Source organism: Oncorhynchus kisutch, linkage group LG24 (assembly GCF_002021735.2).
Source record: "Oncorhynchus kisutch isolate 150728-3 linkage group LG24, Okis_V2, whole genome shotgun sequence".
Taxonomy (NCBI): domain Eukaryota; kingdom Metazoa; phylum Chordata; class Actinopteri; order Salmoniformes; family Salmonidae; genus Oncorhynchus; species Oncorhynchus kisutch.
This window is the reverse complement of record NC_034197.2, coordinates 20,167,520-20,185,333: the sequence shown is the minus strand read 5'-3', so window position 1 is coordinate 20,185,333 and position 17,814 is coordinate 20,167,520. Positions and strand designations below refer to the sequence as shown.

At 43.3% G+C, this 17,814-nt stretch overlaps 1 protein-coding gene across 3 annotated transcripts in view; it reads right to left on the bottom strand.

Moving 5' to 3' along the window:
- Positions 1-5,545: 5,545 nt before the first annotated feature.
- Positions 5,546-17,814, bottom strand: part of cfap74 (cilia and flagella associated protein 74) — a 43,415-nt gene continuing 31,146 nt past the window's right edge. For 2 of the 3 annotated variants that reach the window (XM_020459342.2, XM_031803990.1), the window contains exons 24-39: positions 16,135-16,308; positions 15,575-15,708; positions 15,192-15,468; positions 14,796-14,957; positions 14,327-14,487; positions 13,200-13,334; positions 12,898-13,010; positions 12,532-12,587; positions 11,515-11,634; positions 11,274-11,429; positions 10,907-11,048; positions 10,520-10,674; positions 9,250-9,382; positions 7,809-7,939; positions 7,094-7,228; positions 5,546-6,173 (exon numbers count right to left, since the gene is read on the bottom strand). In XM_020459342.2, coding sequence (XP_020314931.1) covers positions 6,051-6,173; positions 7,094-7,228; positions 7,809-7,939; positions 9,250-9,382; positions 10,520-10,674; positions 10,907-11,048; positions 11,274-11,429; positions 11,515-11,634; positions 12,532-12,587; positions 12,898-13,010; positions 13,200-13,334; positions 14,327-14,487; positions 14,796-14,957; positions 15,192-15,468; positions 15,575-15,708; positions 16,135-16,308 — 2,307 coding nt within the window. In that variant the 3' untranslated portion in view covers positions 5,546-6,050. The remainder of the gene's footprint in view (positions 6,174-7,093; positions 7,229-7,808; positions 7,940-9,249; positions 9,383-10,519; positions 10,675-10,906; positions 11,049-11,273; positions 11,430-11,514; positions 11,635-12,531; positions 12,588-12,897; positions 13,011-13,199; positions 13,335-14,326; positions 14,488-14,795; positions 14,958-15,191; positions 15,469-15,574; positions 15,709-16,134; positions 16,309-17,814) is intronic. The other variant, XM_031803989.1, reaches the window with a different exon arrangement.

Here is a 17,814-nt window from a genome sequence, read left to right as displayed (position 1 = left end):
CTACTGGTAGAAATGAGATAAAACGGATTTCAGTTCTGCTGCATTAAAATCACTGCCACTAGGAGTGCCGACTCTTTGTGAATATGTTCTTGTTTGCTTCTGGCCCTATACAGCTTTTTGAGTGTGGTCTTAGTGCCAGCATTGTTTTGTGGTGGTAAATAGACAGCTTCGAAAAATATAGATGAAAACTCTCTTGTTGTGTGCTTTGAGAGGCTAGTTAAGGATCATATCACCTCCACCTGACCCAACACCCTAGATCCACTACAATTTGCATACCGCCCCAACAGATCCACAGATGACGCAACACCAGTGCCCTCCAAACTCATCACTAAGCTCAGGGCCCTGTGTCTGAACCCCTCCTTGTGCAACTGGGTCCTAGACTTCCTGACGGGCTGACCCCAAGTGATAAAGGTAGGCAACAACATCTCCATCATTCTTTCAAAGCATTTCATGGATACAGATGTGAGTGCTAAGGGGATAGTCATTTAGACAGGTTACATTGGTGTTCTTTGGCACAGGGACCATGGTGGTCTGCTTGAAACATGTAGGTATTACAGACTGGGTCAGGGAGAGATTGAAAATGTCAGTGAAGACACTTTCCAACTGGTCAGCGCATGCTCTGAGTATGCATCTGAGTAATCAGTCTGAATGTTAAACTGTTTAAAGATCTTACTCACATCGGCTATGGAGAGTGATTACACAGCTGTCCAGAACAGCTAGTAATCTCATGCATGGCTTGCCTTAATTTTTTTGAGCCATCAGTTGTGTTGTGGCAAGGAAGGGGTGGTATACAGAAGATAGCCGTATTTGGTAAAAGTTACTACATGATTCCATGTGTTATTTCATAGTTTCGATGTCTTTACTATTATTCTACAATGTAAAAAAATAGTAAAAATAAAGAAAAACCCTGGAATGAGTAGGCGTCAACTTTTGACGGGTACTGTATATTTATATTCCGGACTCTGGTCCGCAAGCAACTGTCCTGCAATTCTATCCATTTTGGGGTTTTGTACTGTGTATTTATACTGGATTTTTGACATAGCTCACTGTAATATACTGCTGTACATATCATTCTTAGTATATCTTGTGTAAATTCAACTGGTGTATATACGTGTAGATTGCATTTGGGTTACTGTTACAGTGCTATTTGTGTTGTTAATTGGATTCGTTCCAACATTTGTTGATTATTTGTCTTTTTGGGGGGGGGGGGGGGGGTACTGGTTTGACATTATACTGCATTGTTAGGAACAAGTAACGTAAGGTGGGTGCAAAAAAGTGCTTAATTAACAAGTCTTTCCAACCCTGTTCCTGGAGAGCTACCTTCCTGTAGGTTTTCCCTCCAACCCTAATCTAGCACACCTGATACTAGTAATTAGTTGGTTGATAAGCTGAACCAGGTTAGTTACAACTGGGGGTTTTGAGTGAAAACCTACAGGAGGGTAGCTCTCTAGGAACAGGGTTGGAGAGCCCTGTGCTATCTGCAAAACTGTGTATGCGACCTATGAACTTTTGGTAATGATACAAAATATCACTCAATGAGCTGCATTCCTCATGCTTGAAAAACTACAATATGTGCATTTTGCAATGATAGATGGGCAACAATAATGCCTCTATGATATACACATACTATTGTATTAGTCAATCTTTGGATTTACAAAAATCTATATGTGCGCGCATGTGTATGTATTGCAGACATTTGAATGGATACTTCTGTAAAAAAAATACACCTCGTGGAGTGTGTGTAGAGCAGGGGTAGGCAACCCTGTTCCTGAAGTCCTGTACTGCAGGATTTTGTTCGAACTAGTCACCCACCACACCGACCAACTGAGCTAATTGATCAGTTCAGTGATTGCCTAAATATTACACACCTGGTCTTCCAGGTCGGTTAAATTTAAAAAAAAGTGCCTGTGGCACTCCAGGATCAGGGTTGCCTACCCCTGGTGTAAAGACTGCTATCTATAAAGACAACACCTCTGAGTTAAGTTGGTGGCTGGTTTCATAGGGACCCATCTGCACAGCCCAGCCCCATTTCAGCTAGACCTGAGCGCTGGTGAGATTTAGTTGTCTTGGATACACTATGTCTGCATTCATGTGTTGTGAAGCTAATGCCATGTGCCCCAGGGAACCTTTTCCAAGATTGTCAAAGGCAGGCGCAAGTCAGACAATAGGCTGTAAGAGAAAGCCCCAGTGTACTATCTATCCATTGTTTAGGAAAACACCAGTCTCAACATCAACAGTGAAGAGGTGACTCCAGGATGCTGTCCTTCTAGGCAGAGTTGCAAAGAAAAAGCGACATTTCAGGCCAATAAAAGATTAAGATGGGCAAAAGAACACAGACATTGGACTGAGGAACTCTGCCTTGAAGTCGCCTCTTCACTGTTGACGTTGAGACTGGTGTTTTGCGGGTACTATTTAATGAAGCTGCCAGTTGAGGAATTGTGAGGCGTCTGTTACTCAAACTAGACACTCTAATGTACTTGTCCTCTTGCTCAGTTGTGCACCGGGGCCTCCCACTCTTTCTATTCTGGTTAGCGCCAGTTTGCGCGGTTCTGTGAAGGAAGTAGTATACAGTGTTGTATGAGCTCTTCAGTTTCTTGGCAATTTATTGCATGGAATAGCCTTAATTTCTAAGAACAAGAATAGACTGACGAGTTTCAGAAGAAAGTTCTTTGTTTCTGGCCTTTTTGAGCCTGTAATTGAACCCACAAATGCTGATGCTCCAGATACTCAACTAGTCTAAAGGCCAGTTTTATTGCTTCTTTAAATCAGCACGTTTCAGAAAAATGGAGGCCAATTCCCTCTCTCACACACACAGTCTTGCACAGCTAACCTTGTGGGGACATACAATTCAGTCCCATTCAAATTCCTATTTTCCCTAACCCGTACTCTTAACCTAACCCTAGCTCCTAAACCCCCTAGAAATAGCATTTGACCTTGTCGGGACTAACAAAATGTCCCCAGTTGGTTTGTTTACTATTCTTGTGGGGACTTCTGTTCCCCACAAGAATAATTCAACATGTCCACACCAACAAACCACCACCACACAAATACACTAACTCTCACAACTCCACTGATCAGAGAAAACAAGTAGTAGCAGCATCATATGGTATTAGTGGAGATCAGACAACAAATCAGATTAGAAAAAGGCAAAATGGCAACACAAATATGATCTCATACATTTAATAAAACGGGTGACATTACATTAAACTAAGCTCATAATGACCTTGCTTTGTATAGCCAGGTTGGGATGCACTAATCCGATCTAGTGTAATCTGTTTCAATCTCTGATAAATGCTTACCACATGCATCTCTCTGAACGGATGGTTCCTATTGGCCCATCCATAGCATCTGCTATTCCTATAAAGAGCTTCACCACATGATTAAACTGAGCACTTCGTTCTCATTCTCCTTGTTTTGTTTTGTAGCTGCGCAGTCCAGGATGTAATGACAGAATGCATGTTAAATTGTAAATTCACGAATAGGAATATATCCTGATCATTACGTTTTCAAAGCCTTGTTATAAGTAACTTAGCAAATTCTTATATTACAATTGACATGGAATTATTATCAGAGATACACTGAGTATACAAAACATTAAGAACACCTGCTCTTTCCATGACATAGACTGATCAGGTGAAAGCTATGATCCCTTATTGATGTCACTTGTTAAATCCACTTAAATATGTGTAGGTGAAGGGGAGGAGACAGGTTAAAGAAGGATTTTTAAGCCTTGAGACAATTGAGACATGGATTGTGTCTGTGTGCCATTCAGAGGGTGAATGGACAAGACAAAATATTGAAATGCCTTTGAACGGGGTATGGTAGTAGATGCCAGGCGCAACACTGCTGGGTTTTTCACACTCAACAGTTTCCCGTGTGTATCAAGAATGGTCCACCACCCGAAGGACATCCAGCCAACTTGACTACTGTGGGAAGCATTGGCGTCAACATGGGCCAGCATCCCTATGGAACGCTTTCGACACCTTGTATAGTCCATACCCTGACGAATTGAGGCTGTTCTGAGGAGGAGGGGGGGGACTCAATATTAGGAAGGTGTTCCTAATGTTTCGTATACCCAGTGTATACACTATTCTAATTGAGTAGATTTACTGGATCTTGTAACAGTGATGGAACTGATCAGAGAGTAGGCATACATTGACAACAATACAGTATGTGACAGGCAGGGAGGGATGTGAACTTGCAGTGGTCTGGACTTATTCTCCAAATAAATTATACCCCATGCACTTTTTGACACTTACAGTTGAAGTCGGAAGTTTACATACACCTTAGCCAAGTACATTTAAACTCAGTTTTTCACAATTCCTGACATTTAATCCTAGTTAAAACTCCCTGTCTTAGGTCAGTTAGGATCACAACTTTATTTTAAGAATGTGAAATGTTAGAATAATAGTAGAGAAAATGATTTATTTCAGGTTTTATTTCTTTCATCACATTCCCAGTGGGTCAGAATTTTACATACACTCAATTAGTATTTGGTAGCATTGCCTTTACATTGTTTAACTTGGGTCAAGCGTTTAAGGTAGCCTTCCACAAGCTTCCCACAATAAGTTGGGTGAATTTTGGCCCATTCCTCCTGACAGAGCTGGTGTAACTGAGTCAGGTTTGTAGGCCTCCTTGCTCACACACGCCTTTTCAGTTCTGCCCACAAATTTCTATTGGATTGAGGTCAGGGCTTTGTGATGGCCACTCCAATTCCTTGGCTCTGTTGTCCTTAAGCCTTTTTGCCACAACTTTGGAAGTATGCTTAGGGTCATTGTCCATTTGGAAGACCCATTTGTGACCAAGCTTTAACTTAACTGATGTCTTGAGATGTTGCTTCAATATATCCACGTAATTTCCCCCTCTCATGATTCCATCTATTTTGCGAAGTGCACCAGTCCCTCCTGCAGCAAAGCACCCCCACAACATGATGCTACCACCCCAGTGCTTTGCGGTTCTTCGGCTTGCAAGGCTCCCCCTTTTTCCTCCAAACATAACAATGGTCATTACGGCCAAACAGTTATATTTTTGTTTCATCAGACCAGAGGACATTTCTCCAAAAAGTACAATCTTTGTCCCCATGTGCAGTTGCAAACCGTAGTCTGACTTTTTTATGGCGGTTTTGGAGCAGTGGCTTCTTCCTTGCTGAGCTGCCTTTCAGGTTATGTCTATATAGGACTTGTTTTACTGTGGATATAGATACCTTTGTACCTGTTTCCTCCAGCATCTTCATAAGGTCCTTTGCTGTTGTTCTGGGATTGATTTGCACTTTTCGCACCAAAGTACGTTCATCTCTAGGAGACAAAGCGTCTACCTAATGAGCATTATGACAGCTGCGTTGTTCCATGGTGTTTATACTTGCAAACTATTGTTTGTACAGATGAATATGGTACCTTCAGGCATTTGGACATTTTCCCAAGGATGAACCAGACTGAGGTCTTGGCTGATTTTCCAAGCTGTTTAAAGGCACAGTCAACTTCGTGTATGTAAACTTCTGACCCAATGGAATTGTGATACAGTGAATTTTTAAGTGAAATAATCTGTCTGTAAACAATTGTTGGAAAATTTACCTGTGTCATGCACAAGGTCGATGTCCTAACCGACTTCCCAAACTATAGTTTGTTAATTAACAACATTGGTGTATTCTGCCCCCTGGTGGTGAAACCAGCCTAGAACAGGGGCTATCGTCTAATTTGAGTTTGAGATAGTCCCCCAATAATGATCAAAGGCTGATTATGTGATTATGCCCATAGGTATTTATTGAAATGCATTGTTGTCAATGTTTTTAAATATTCTTTCCACAATATTTTTGCTTATAAAATAACCCATATCCATATAACTTGTCCACAAAGTGCCTCAAATTATGCTTTAAAACATTTCATAGTACCATGACAAGGGACATTTTGTCCACAATCGTATATTACACTGAAGTATTTAAACAATATTTAAACATATAACAATGAGTTAATTTTCCTCCAGTCCCATCTGAAGTGTTCTGTGTCTTTGGATATTGGTTACTGTGTGAAGTGTTCTATATGTTTGCATATTGGTTAGTTTGTGTGTGAAGGGTCTTGACTAGCTCTGGAAGCCAAGGCCAGCAGGGTGACACTGTATACCTCTGTCTCGTCTCCTCTCAGGGTGAGGGGCGCACACACCTGCACCACCTCATTCGGCTAAAATCACACATACAGACACGCACGCACCGACACAGACACACACAATCAGAATTAAATCAACAATCAGTGGAGGATGTACAGTACATGTGCAAATACAATAAGAGGAAAATATATGTTTAGTAATGTAGAAAGCCACATGAAGGAACAGGAAGTGTAGTTTGTACGTTCTCTTCACACAGACTTTGTAATACATATGGACTCTTTTTTTGTATGCAGTTATGGCTTCACTTGATTTGCACATTTTCTTTGGTAACTGAAATATGTCAAAACAAAAACTACCATCCTATGCAGATCTAAGGGAGTGAAATAACTAAAACTATATTATACAGTTTTCCCTTCACGTGGAACCACCTGGGACGAATAACTTGACAGCTTGCTGTGTCTAGTACAGGGCTCTCCACCCTGGACGTGGAGCGCTACTGTACTGCATGTTTTCACTCCACCCCTAACCAAGCACACCTGATTCTAATAATTAGCTTGTAACTACCCTGATTGATCATTTATCTGAATAGGTGGTGAACGTTACACCATAGTGCACAACAGAGCAGTGTTTCTCGGGGGACCACTAGAGTGTGCACATTTCTGTTATAACCCAGAGCTAACACACCTGATTCAACTAATCAAGGGCTTGGTGATGTGTTCATAAATTGAGTCTGATGTGGTATTGCTGCTGGGCTAGAACAAAAAATGTGGCCACCTTGAGAAACAATGTGTTAAAGTACAGGTCATGGTATGGTTACACACCATTCTAGAAGAAGTGAGAAGTGAATGGCAATTAAATTCATGAACTGAAAAACTTTCAGCCACGTTTTCCTTGTGAGATTATTTTCAATAGATGAATTGAACTGAATTGACCCCAAAGCCCAACCCCATGTATACGGTGTATTCATGTTGAGGCTTTTAGACGGCAGTCGCACCTTAAGGCCACAAGGAGGAGTCCAGATCACAGTGATGGTGCGTCTGTGGCCGGCATCCACCGTGCCCCTGGTCGGCTCCACGGTGAAGCCCCTCTGTTGCATTGCCTGAAGCCCCTCCCAGCTGAACTCCACGTTCTGCACATGGACAGGAGAGGGCAAAGTTCACAACATAGGTAAGGTCAACACAGGAGGAGAGGGAGGGGGAAGTCATGTGTTGTGGTCAAGTGGTCCGATTGTTTACTTTTCTCCCCTAACTGTGCAGTTGCTCACTCCATCTCATGGAATAAACAGCATGGGATCTTTTCAGAAATGTGGTGGAAACTAACTCCCTAGCCTATGCTTACACTAATTCACTGATTTTGAGTCCATGAGAGAGAGAGAGAGAGTAAATAAGGGGGAGTGGTACACTGCAGCCAATGTTAGGATCTCCAAATGAATCTGAACTCATCCTAATGACATTATTTAAACTAGATTTCAAGCTGTTTTTAATTATGTTATTTCAACCAGATTTCAACCTGTTTTGTAATGATGGTATTTCAACCTGTTTGTAAGGCTGCTGCTGCTGGAACCAGTGAGCTAGCAGTGACCCTGGTCGTGGTCATGTGCGTGTTTACATTATTTAAAGATAGGATGTTGTAACCAAAAGTCTCCAGAAGAAGTCTAACCCCTTGTTTTTTAATTGTAATCAACAACAACAGTATAAGTATTAGCCTACCTTTTTGGCCATAGGCTGTGTGGAGCAGATGCAGCCCACCTCCAGCTCTCTGACCGCTGGGCTCATGGCCCCCTCTCTGTAGACCCCTCTAAGGGTGAGCAGCACAGGGAGAGGGGGCTTCTCACAGTCTACTACACAAGGAGAAGAGAACAAGCAAAACAGGCTTACAGTCACAAATCAAAAATGGAATACATTTGTATTTGTCACATGCTTCGTAAACAACAGACTGTAGACTGACAGTGAAATGCTTACTTACGGGTTCCTTTCCAACAATGCAGAGTTAAAGATTAGTGACACGAGGAATAAATACCAGTGAATAACAAATAACAAGTAAAAATAACATGGCTATATACAAGGAGTACCAGTACCGAGTCGATGTGCAGGTACTTGAGGTAGTTATGTACATATAGGTAGGGGTAAAGTGACTAGGCAACAGGATAGATAATAGACAGGTAGCAGCAGCATATGTGGTGAGTGTGAAAGTGTGTGTGTGTCAGTATGTGAGTGAGTGGGTAGAGTCCATTATGTGTGCATAGAATCAGTGCAAGAGAGTTAGTGCAAAAAAGGGTCAATGCAGGTAGTCTGGGGAGCCATTTGATTAACTATTTATCAGTCTTGTTTAGCAGTCTTATGGCTTGGGGGTAGAAGATGTTCAGGGTCCTGTTCGTTCCAGACCGTGTGGTAGCATTTCATGGCTATTGGTGAATGCTACGGGGAGATAGTAATTTAGACAGGTTACCTTGGCGTTCTTGGGCACGGGGACTATAGTAGTCTGCTTGAAACAAGTTGGTATTACAGACCGGGTCAGGGATAGGTTGAAAATGTCAGTGATAACACTGGCCAGCTGGTCAGCGCATGCACCAATTATGCGTCCATGTATTCCGTCTGGCCCCGCGGCCTTGTGAATGTTAACCTGTTTAAAGGTCTTACACACATTGGCTACGAAGAGCAGGATCACCCAGTAGTCTGGAACAGGTGGTGTTCTCATGCATGGTTTAGTGTTGCTTACCTAGAAGCAAGCATAGAAGGCATTTAGCTCATCTAGTAGGCTTGCATTGCTGGGCAGCCCATGGCTGGGTTTCTCTTTGCAATCTGTGATAGCTTGCAAGCCCTGCCACATCCGTCGAGCGCCAGAGCCGGCATAGTAGGATTCGATCTTAGTCCTGTATTGACGCTTTGCCTGTTTGATGGCTCGTCGGAGGGCATAGTAGGATTCCTTATATGCGTCTGGATTATTGTCCCACTCCTTGAAAGCTACAGCTCTAGCCTTTAGTTCAGTGCGGATGTTGCCTGTAATCCATGGCTTCTGGTTGGGGTATGTCCATACGGTCACTGTGGGGACGATGTCATTGATGCACTTATTAATGAAGCCGGTGACTGGTGTAGTAAGGAGAAAGAGAGAGAGCACCAGAGAGAGAAAGAGAGCGCGAGAGAAGGATACCTGTGTGCTCAGAGTCCCCGGAGGCTGGCAGAGGGTGAACGGCATCAGTGGGCACTGCCAGTGGGTCTCCTCCACACAGGTACATGATGTGAGAGCGAGCTGCACCCTTCAGCACCATGACACACACTGTGCTCTAAGGGAAGGAGCGGCAGGGTGTTAGAGCAGCTTATGTCCTCTACATACAATCCAAAATGACATAATAGTGGTCAGTTTATCTTTAAAAACACTTTACAGTCTGAGATGGTGATTAAAATCGGAAACATCCTGTGTCAGTAAATCTATGTAGTTCCACTGAACTCCTGCATTAGATACCTTCTCACTCAGTGCCAACCTAATATAACAGCCTTTATCAGGAAACGGGTTCATACATTGCTCTATATTCAGCTGTGTGTGTACATGTGTGTGTGTGATGAGTGGCTTAGTAAAGTTTAATTCATTTTTTAGGCCTCACTCTCACATTCACACTGACTGCATCATCTCTTAGGACTACCACTGGGTGGTGGTGGTGAGGTTTCATTTGAACAACGCTCAAATAAACATAAAAAAATAGGCAGAGGCTGCGGATCCGAAAGTGACTACTCCATCCCGCCCCCCTGGAAGCCTCTTCCCCAGAACTGAAGTTCCGAATCACGCATGCGTTTCTTTACCTCTACTTTATGCACACATTTTTGTAGTCACCCTCCCTTCACATTTCTCACTGTCATTCGTGAATGATAACTATTCAAGTTGTACCAGTGAAATGTCCATGCAGCATCTGCATAACAACCATTTGATCTCAATCAGTTTAATGAGAATATGCATTTAGGATCTTCTTGAGTTATAAAGTGTTGTTTCAAGGTAGACTAAAGTGTTGTTTTGAACTATGTACAGTGAATTTCATTTTAGAACAGATGGTGTTAAACTGTAGCATACCTTTGTTTTGTTTCATCCAAAGCACATATTTTGCCTAGTGGTGCGCGCTGTTGAGTTTTTGCAGCATGAGAGAAAAATATGACCATTCGCATAATCACCCTAAAATCTCATAAGAAATTAGGTGGTGTGTTTTGTTTCATTAAAAGGAGCGCCATTTATTCATCAATGAAATTCGCCAGAGTAGCCAGTTGTCTGGGCAGTCGAACGAGTAGAGTAGAGATAGCGTTAAGTAGAGAATCATGCGCATTAGCTATAGTGCACCACTTTTTTAGTAGCACTATGTATGGAATATAGAGGCAGAAGGGTGCCATTTCAGATGCAGTCACTATGTCAGGCGAGCTGGATGATTCTGTGGTACCTTGTTCATGAGCTCCACCTTCAGTATGTCCGAGTAGTGGAGGCTCTCGTGGTCTGGCAGGAAGGTCACGGTGATGTCCTGGCTCTTTCCTGGGGCGATGGTGCCCTCTATGGGCGTCACATTGAACACACTCCGACCACTGTAGTTCTGGGTCCCTGGCCACGGGGAGGTAGAAGAAACCAAGATTATTATTCATTTAACAACAATGTTAGCTTCAGAAACAATTTAACATAATTAGATTTAATATAATGCTGCACCAGAAAACGCTAGATTTTTTAATCCAACAAACGATAGCTAACACTAACTACAGAGAATGCAACAGCTCATGGCATTAGCCCTTAGTTCTGAGTGAGAGATGTGGACCTAGGTCGGATGGACTGGTCTTACCCACAGTGGAGTGTGTCTGTTCCTCTGGGCCTGGGCTGAGGAGGGCAGGGAAAGAGTCTGCTCCACTCAGGGCTTTACACCCCAGCGACAGGCTGTGCAGCAGCACAGAGAAGCGCACCGACAGAGATGACGTGTTCTGCAGCTGAAGACAGAGGACACAGCTTTCAATATCACAACTTCATTGACATGGTATTGGGCGCAGTACAGGCTAAGTAGCCTGCTGCTGTAGAAGTATACAAAGTAAGCTTAGTTCGAAACAGAATGACCCATAGGAAAATATCCTCTCTCCTGTTTCTGTAGCTTGAGGCAGCTTGATCTACAAGTACACCCCCCTGGACAAGATACTAGTTGATGCTGGCTAACTGACCTTAAAGACCTGGGAGGCTCTCTCCTTCTCCAACATGTAGCCAAAGTCCATGAGGCCAGCCTGGTGGGAGGAGGTGAGAAGAGGATCCACTCCCATCCCGCATAGCGTGATCTCCAGGGTCATGTTTGGGCTGTGGATCTCCACAGTCTCGCGGTACTGTGAAAGGAGCCACAGCATCAGCTATAGGGAAGACAGCAACATGTGTGTTTGTTTTCAGGTCCATTAAGTGCGATTGACCCACCCTTTTTCCCTGTGCGGGTGTGAAGGCCAGTAACAATGTGTGTGTGGCTCCAGGACCCAGCCGTCTCAGAGCATTTAGAAGGGAGAACGGACCACTCAGGTCCAGCACTGAGGACCTCAGCTTGGCATGGGTTAAGGAAGAGTAGTCAGGTAACAGCAATATTTCAATCCTACCTTCAAAGTGACCTGTTCAGGAGGGTGCAATGGGTGAAAGATACGCTTGTGTGGGTCCACTGTTCTGCAAGTGTTTTCTCAGACCAAGTGTAAAACGTAATTTTTTGCATCATCCCCAAAGCCAATTTTAAAAAGTAATAGTTTGACTTACTATGACTGTCATATGTGGTTGTCGTAGCTACCTTAAGATGAATGCACTAACTGTAAATCACGCTGGATAAGAGCATCAGCTAAATTAATCAAATGTACATGTTCAAGTGACTATTGTCTTGCAAAGTTAGAAGACAATCAAACTTGCAATTATGCTATTTTTTCAACCAGTGGATCTGTGGAACAGATATGATTGTCAGCATGTAGACCAGGGAATCATGTCAGTTCTATTCATAACTTTTGTATCTGTTTCACCTCACTGAATAACCTCTGGTTTCTAGGTCTGATGTGTCTAGATTAGCCTTAAAGCTATACAATACTAGCTATATATAATGTGTGTATCAATGACACAAATAGGCCATGCGATGTTATTTATTTTTTTAATATAGGCTACATCAGCACCTTTCAACCAGCACATAGAGAAAGACTGAGGCTTCTTTTTTATTTAAATTAATCAACCACTTTATGTTGAAAACCAATGAAATAATGAAACAAGTGGATTGATGCATGCATCATACTCAGAATGTCAATATGTTATTAGAACTGAAATACTTTTTCATTCTGAGCACCAGAATTTTTTGTGCAGAGGTAAATATTCATGAATAAACCCCACTGACTTTTCTCACATAATCACAGATCCTCACACTCTGGCGATCTAGGTCGTTTGTGCATGTTGTGACCCAGAAAAGGATACCTCCAAGGCTTCCTGAGAAATATTCTGAATAGTGAGCTTTTTGACCACTTTCTGCCCTAAGTGAACAAAAGAAACACAGAATTGACACAAGTAGCAATATATTCACAGGCAAGGGAAAATAGGGAAAAAACTTCCAATGTCAGAATCAGACCTGGGTTCAAATACTATTTGAAATCATTTAAAATACTTGATCTGTCCTTGATTGAAATAAAACAATTAATGAACCAATAAAATTGTCCCAAAACCACAAACTCTGTCCATTTGGCACTCTGTCCACTTGCTTAAGCAAACACTCAAAGTTTCAAAAGATTTCAAATAGTATTTGATTGCAGCTCTGGTCAGAAGAATACATTTGAATGGACTGACCCACAGCCACCTGGTGGTAGTTGATGGTGGTCTGGCCATTACTGGATGCGACCACCAGGGGGGGCCTAACGGCTGGGCAATGCAGCTCCAGGTACAGCGTGTTGAGGAGGCTGCTGGGACAGAGTTACAACAACAGAGGCAGTGGGAGAAACACTTCAACCTGTTCTCTCCACATTATCCCCACTAAATGAATGTGTGTAATTGATTCATGTAAATGAAAATGGGGGGCACAGACAAATGAATATAAGGTTGGTATTGTAAATAGGATCTACATGGGAGTTGTAGTGTGTATAGTATACTACCTGCAGGATGGCTGGGCCTGGAGGTCACTCTGGGGTGGCTCTCCATCGGACACGAAGCAAGGGATGACGTATCGACTGTAGTGCTCAGGGAAGGAGTGCAGGAGGGAGGCCCTGCCTACAGCGTACTCCTCTGATCTGCGAACCAAACAACACAAACATCACTAACTATTGACCCAATCCTAAACCTATCTTGATTGCCTCCCGAGTGGCGCAGTGGTCTATGCCACTAGAGATTCTGGGTTCAAGTCCAGGCTCTGTCGCAGCCGGGGTGCGACCGGGAGACCCATGGGGCGGTGCACAATTGGCCCAGCGTTGTCCGGGTTAGGGGAAGGTTTGGCCGACAGGGATGTCCTTGTCCCATCGTGCACTAGTGACTAGCCACTCCTGTGGCGGGCCAGGCGCAGTGCACGCTGACACGGTCACCAGGTGTATGGTGTTTCCTCCGACACATTGGTGCGGCTGGCTTCCGGGTTAAGTGGGCATTGTGTCAAGAAGCAGTGTGGCTTGGTTGGGTTGTGTTTCGGAGGATGCACGGCTCTCGACCTTGGCCTCTCCCGAGTCCGTACAGGAGTTGCAGCGATGAGACAAGACTAACTACCAATTGGATACCACGAAAACTGTGGAGAAAAAGGAGGGTTAAATCCCATTGACATAAATGCATAATTTGTGCAAAAATAAGTTGTCTTCGAATGTGCGTAGTTTAGGATTCCGCCCAATGCCTTTAACAGTTATTATTTCATAGAGAAGACAAAATACATTACTCACTAAACGCTAAAAAGTAAACGCACTAAACACAGTGCAAGGTCTGAAGCAGATGGTTAAATGTAATGATGTCAGCTTGCAATTAACCTCTGCCTAAGTTACTTACGTTTTAACATAGAACAGCTTTTAGGAGGAAGTTTACCTCAGAATTAAGTAAACATTTACAGTACATTTTTGATTTGTCACTGAAATATGTAAGGGATAATCAACGAGGGGCTATGCGTTCTGTGGAAAATAATAAATGTATGCTCTAGAATGCCCTTCAAGCCAATCAGAAAAAAGTATTCAACAATGATGCCATGGTATAAAAATGTATGTATGCATGGTATCTAAGTGATAGTTGTGGTGGTATAGATGAGCCGTACCCTGACTGTATGTCGGCTGGGTTGGGGGCTCTGAAGGGGCTGTCTGTTTTGGGGCTGATGGACACTTTGCTGATCTTCTCCTTCAGGGTCTGCTTCGCCTGGGGCCGGGCGGGGGGCGGCTTCTTGCCTTTCTGGGGGGCCGTAGGGGCCTCCCTTTTACACTGAGTTAGCACACAAATACAGTACACATGAACAATAATGTGCACATACGTACACACACACGGTCAAAGTCAAACACATTGTATGGCAGCAAGACAACATAAAAAGGATAGTTTGGGATTTTTTACTTTTTACCATTTTTATGTTTTTGTGTGCAGTTTTAAGGAAGTTGCTATCTAACGTTAGCGTAATTGCTAACTAGCATTAGCGCAATGACTTCCAGTCTTTGTGCTAAGCAGACAATATTGACCATGCAGACTCATTCAACTTTTATTAGGAGGATGGAGTGACTCCAAGAACTGAAGCTTACCAGCCCCTCCTGCTCCCCTCCCTTCCTGTTCCCCTCGGCCTTGGTAACCCTCTCTAACTCGTGGAGGCTCAGCTCTTCGGAGCGACACAGCAGCCGCACCGCTTCTTCCCTTATGGCCTGGTCACACAACCTGGGCCTGAATGTCACCTGCACCAGGCACCTCTTGGAACACAGTAATGAACCAGTCAATGACCTAATGACGTGACCAGTCAGGTTGTTATCGCAAAATAAAACGTGTTCTCAATGGTTAAATAAAAGGTAACATAAATAAACAATGCAGTCATCAGAACAGAGTATACACTGGAATGGAGTAGAATAGAGAAACTACATAATATGCTAGGCCTCATCACAAAGTGTTCAAGTAAAGTGGAAGCACACTGCTTGTTGGTAGAGTACCTGTCCAGGTAAGACCTTGCCTGTCCTGGGGGTGAGGCTAATCTCTGAGTTTTCGGGGGGAGTGAAGGCGAACAGCCGGGGGCCCACCGGGGCAACAGGGTCCCGGCCAATGCGGGGCACGGGGTGTGTGAACTCGTTGAGGCTGGTGTGTGCGTTGACCACGTGCAGCACGGCTGTGGAACAGTCACCAACCGCCGTGGCTCCGAACTGGACCAGAGAGTGAGACAGCTCTAGCGGAGGGTGCACCCCGACTGCACGACATGCCAGGGGGAAGTCTCTATAGCAACCATTGGGGAAAACACAAAAGTAATGCAGTGAAATATACTTGATAGCACTCTATTTTGTGACAGGACAAGGTGTAGGAAGGAACAAAATATTGATACCTGTTAATTCCGGATTTGCAGTTGAGCTGAAAGCTGTACTCTCCTGCCTTCTTGGCGCTAAAGATCAAATCCACCTCCAAGGTTTCCAATGGGAGGAGAGTGCCGAAGCCGTCGTTGGGCTGGACCTGCACAAACTAGGAGGAGAAAAACACTGCTCAACTGCTCAGTGCTCAGGCCATCCAAACACGGTTTTGTCCTGAAAGCAGAAAATCTCCATAGGGCCGGATTAGCTATTCAGGACAGGTTTAGGTGAGATCATAAAAGTCTAAAGCCATAGATATAACAGCAGACACAGAGTCAAATACATAGAAATATAATTCATTCTAATTCAATTGTCAGATATCTCCTGCTGGAGAGTATAGCATAGGCCAAATTGGCATATCAGAGTAAAAACCAGTAGAGTCCAAATTAATAAACAGAAGTGTTTCCTACTGATGTTTTATGATGATGACTTGATTTAGCCAAGGTGGAATAGTGGATTATAGAGAAGCAAACAGCAGGAAATTAGGTCAAAGGTCAGTCCATAGGGTTGCAGTCCGTCAGGCAGATGGAGGCCGTACCTGAGGTATGCTCAGAAAGCCAAAGTCCTGGGGCAGGAGGGTTAGGTTTGTGAGGCGCACGCTGGTCTTCACTGATTCGTAGATGGAGCAGTGGCCAAAGTCCACCTCTGTCCGGTCAAAGCACAGGTCAGAGGAGGTGATGACTGCATGGACCGTGAATGGAACAGGCCGGACCTGAAAGCCCAGTGAAAGAGAGTATTTCTGCCTTATTTCTATTCTGTTTTGTAATATCCTATGCAGTCAATGTCTTTTATTTGCAAAACAACTCTTGATGTACGCAAAAATTGTGCATAACTCATATTTGGAACTTCAACTTCTATCTAGAGGTTCTTTACGATACTTATTCATTTAAGCAGTCATGGGACCTATACATAGAATTATATGGGTATATATGTACAATACCAGTCAAAAGTTTTGACTCCTACTCATTCAAGTTTTTTTTTTACATTGCAGAATAATAGTGATGACATCAAAACTATAAAATAACACGTATGGAATCATCTAGTAACCAAAAAAGTGTAAAACAAATCAAAATATATTTTTGATTATTCAAAGTAGCCACATTTTCTCAACCAGCTTCATAAGGAAGTCACCTGGAATGCATTTCATTGAACACGTGTGCATTGTTAATTAAGTTAATTTATGGAATGTCTTTCCTTCTTAATGCGTTTGAGCCAATCAGTTGTGTTGTGACAAGGTAGGGGTGGTATACAGAAGATTTGCCATAATATGGACAGAACAGTTCAAATAAGCAAAGAGAAACGACAGCCCATCATTACTTTAAGACATGAAGGTCACTCAATCCAGAAAATGTCAAGAACTTTGAAAGTTTCTTCAAGTGCAGTCGCAAAAACCATCAAGCGCTATGATGAAACTGGTTCTCATGAGGACCGTCACAGGAAAGGAAGACCCAGAGTTACCTCTGCTGCAGAGAATACGTTCAAAAGAGTTACCAGCCTCAGAAATTGCAGCCCAAATAAATGCTTCAGAGTTCAACAGACACATCTCAACATCAACTGTTCAGAGGAGACTGAGTGAATCAGGCCCTCATGGTCAAATTGCTGCAAAGAAACCACTACTAAAGGACACCAATAAAAAGAAACACGAGTAATAGACATTAGACCGGTGGAAATCTGTCCTTTGGTCTGATGGTTCCAACCACCGTTTCTTTATGAGAAGCAGAGTAGGTGGTGCTTTGCTGGTGACAATGTCAGTGATTTATTATTCTACAATGTAGAAAATAGTAAAAATGAAGAAAAACCCAGGAATGAGTAGGTGTGTCCAAACTTTTGACAAGTACTCTATATGTTTCAATCCCAACTTGATTTAGCTAGCCTGGCACGATTAAAATATATACATTTTTGACCCAGGTGGAACAATCTGTTGTCAAGAAAAAGGAGATGAGTGTGGACTACAGGAAAAGGAGGACCGAGCACGCCCCCATTCTTGTCGACGGGGCTGTAGTGGAGCAGGTTGAGAGCTTCAAGTTCCTTGGTGTCCACATCACCAACAAACTAGAATGGTCCAAACACACCAAGACAGTCGTGAAGAGAGCACGACAAAGCCTATTCCTCCCCCTCAGGAGACTGAAAAGATTTGGCATGGGTCCTCAGATCCTCAAAAAGTTCTACAGCATCGAGAGCATCGTGACCAGTTGCATCACTGCCTGGTATGGAAACT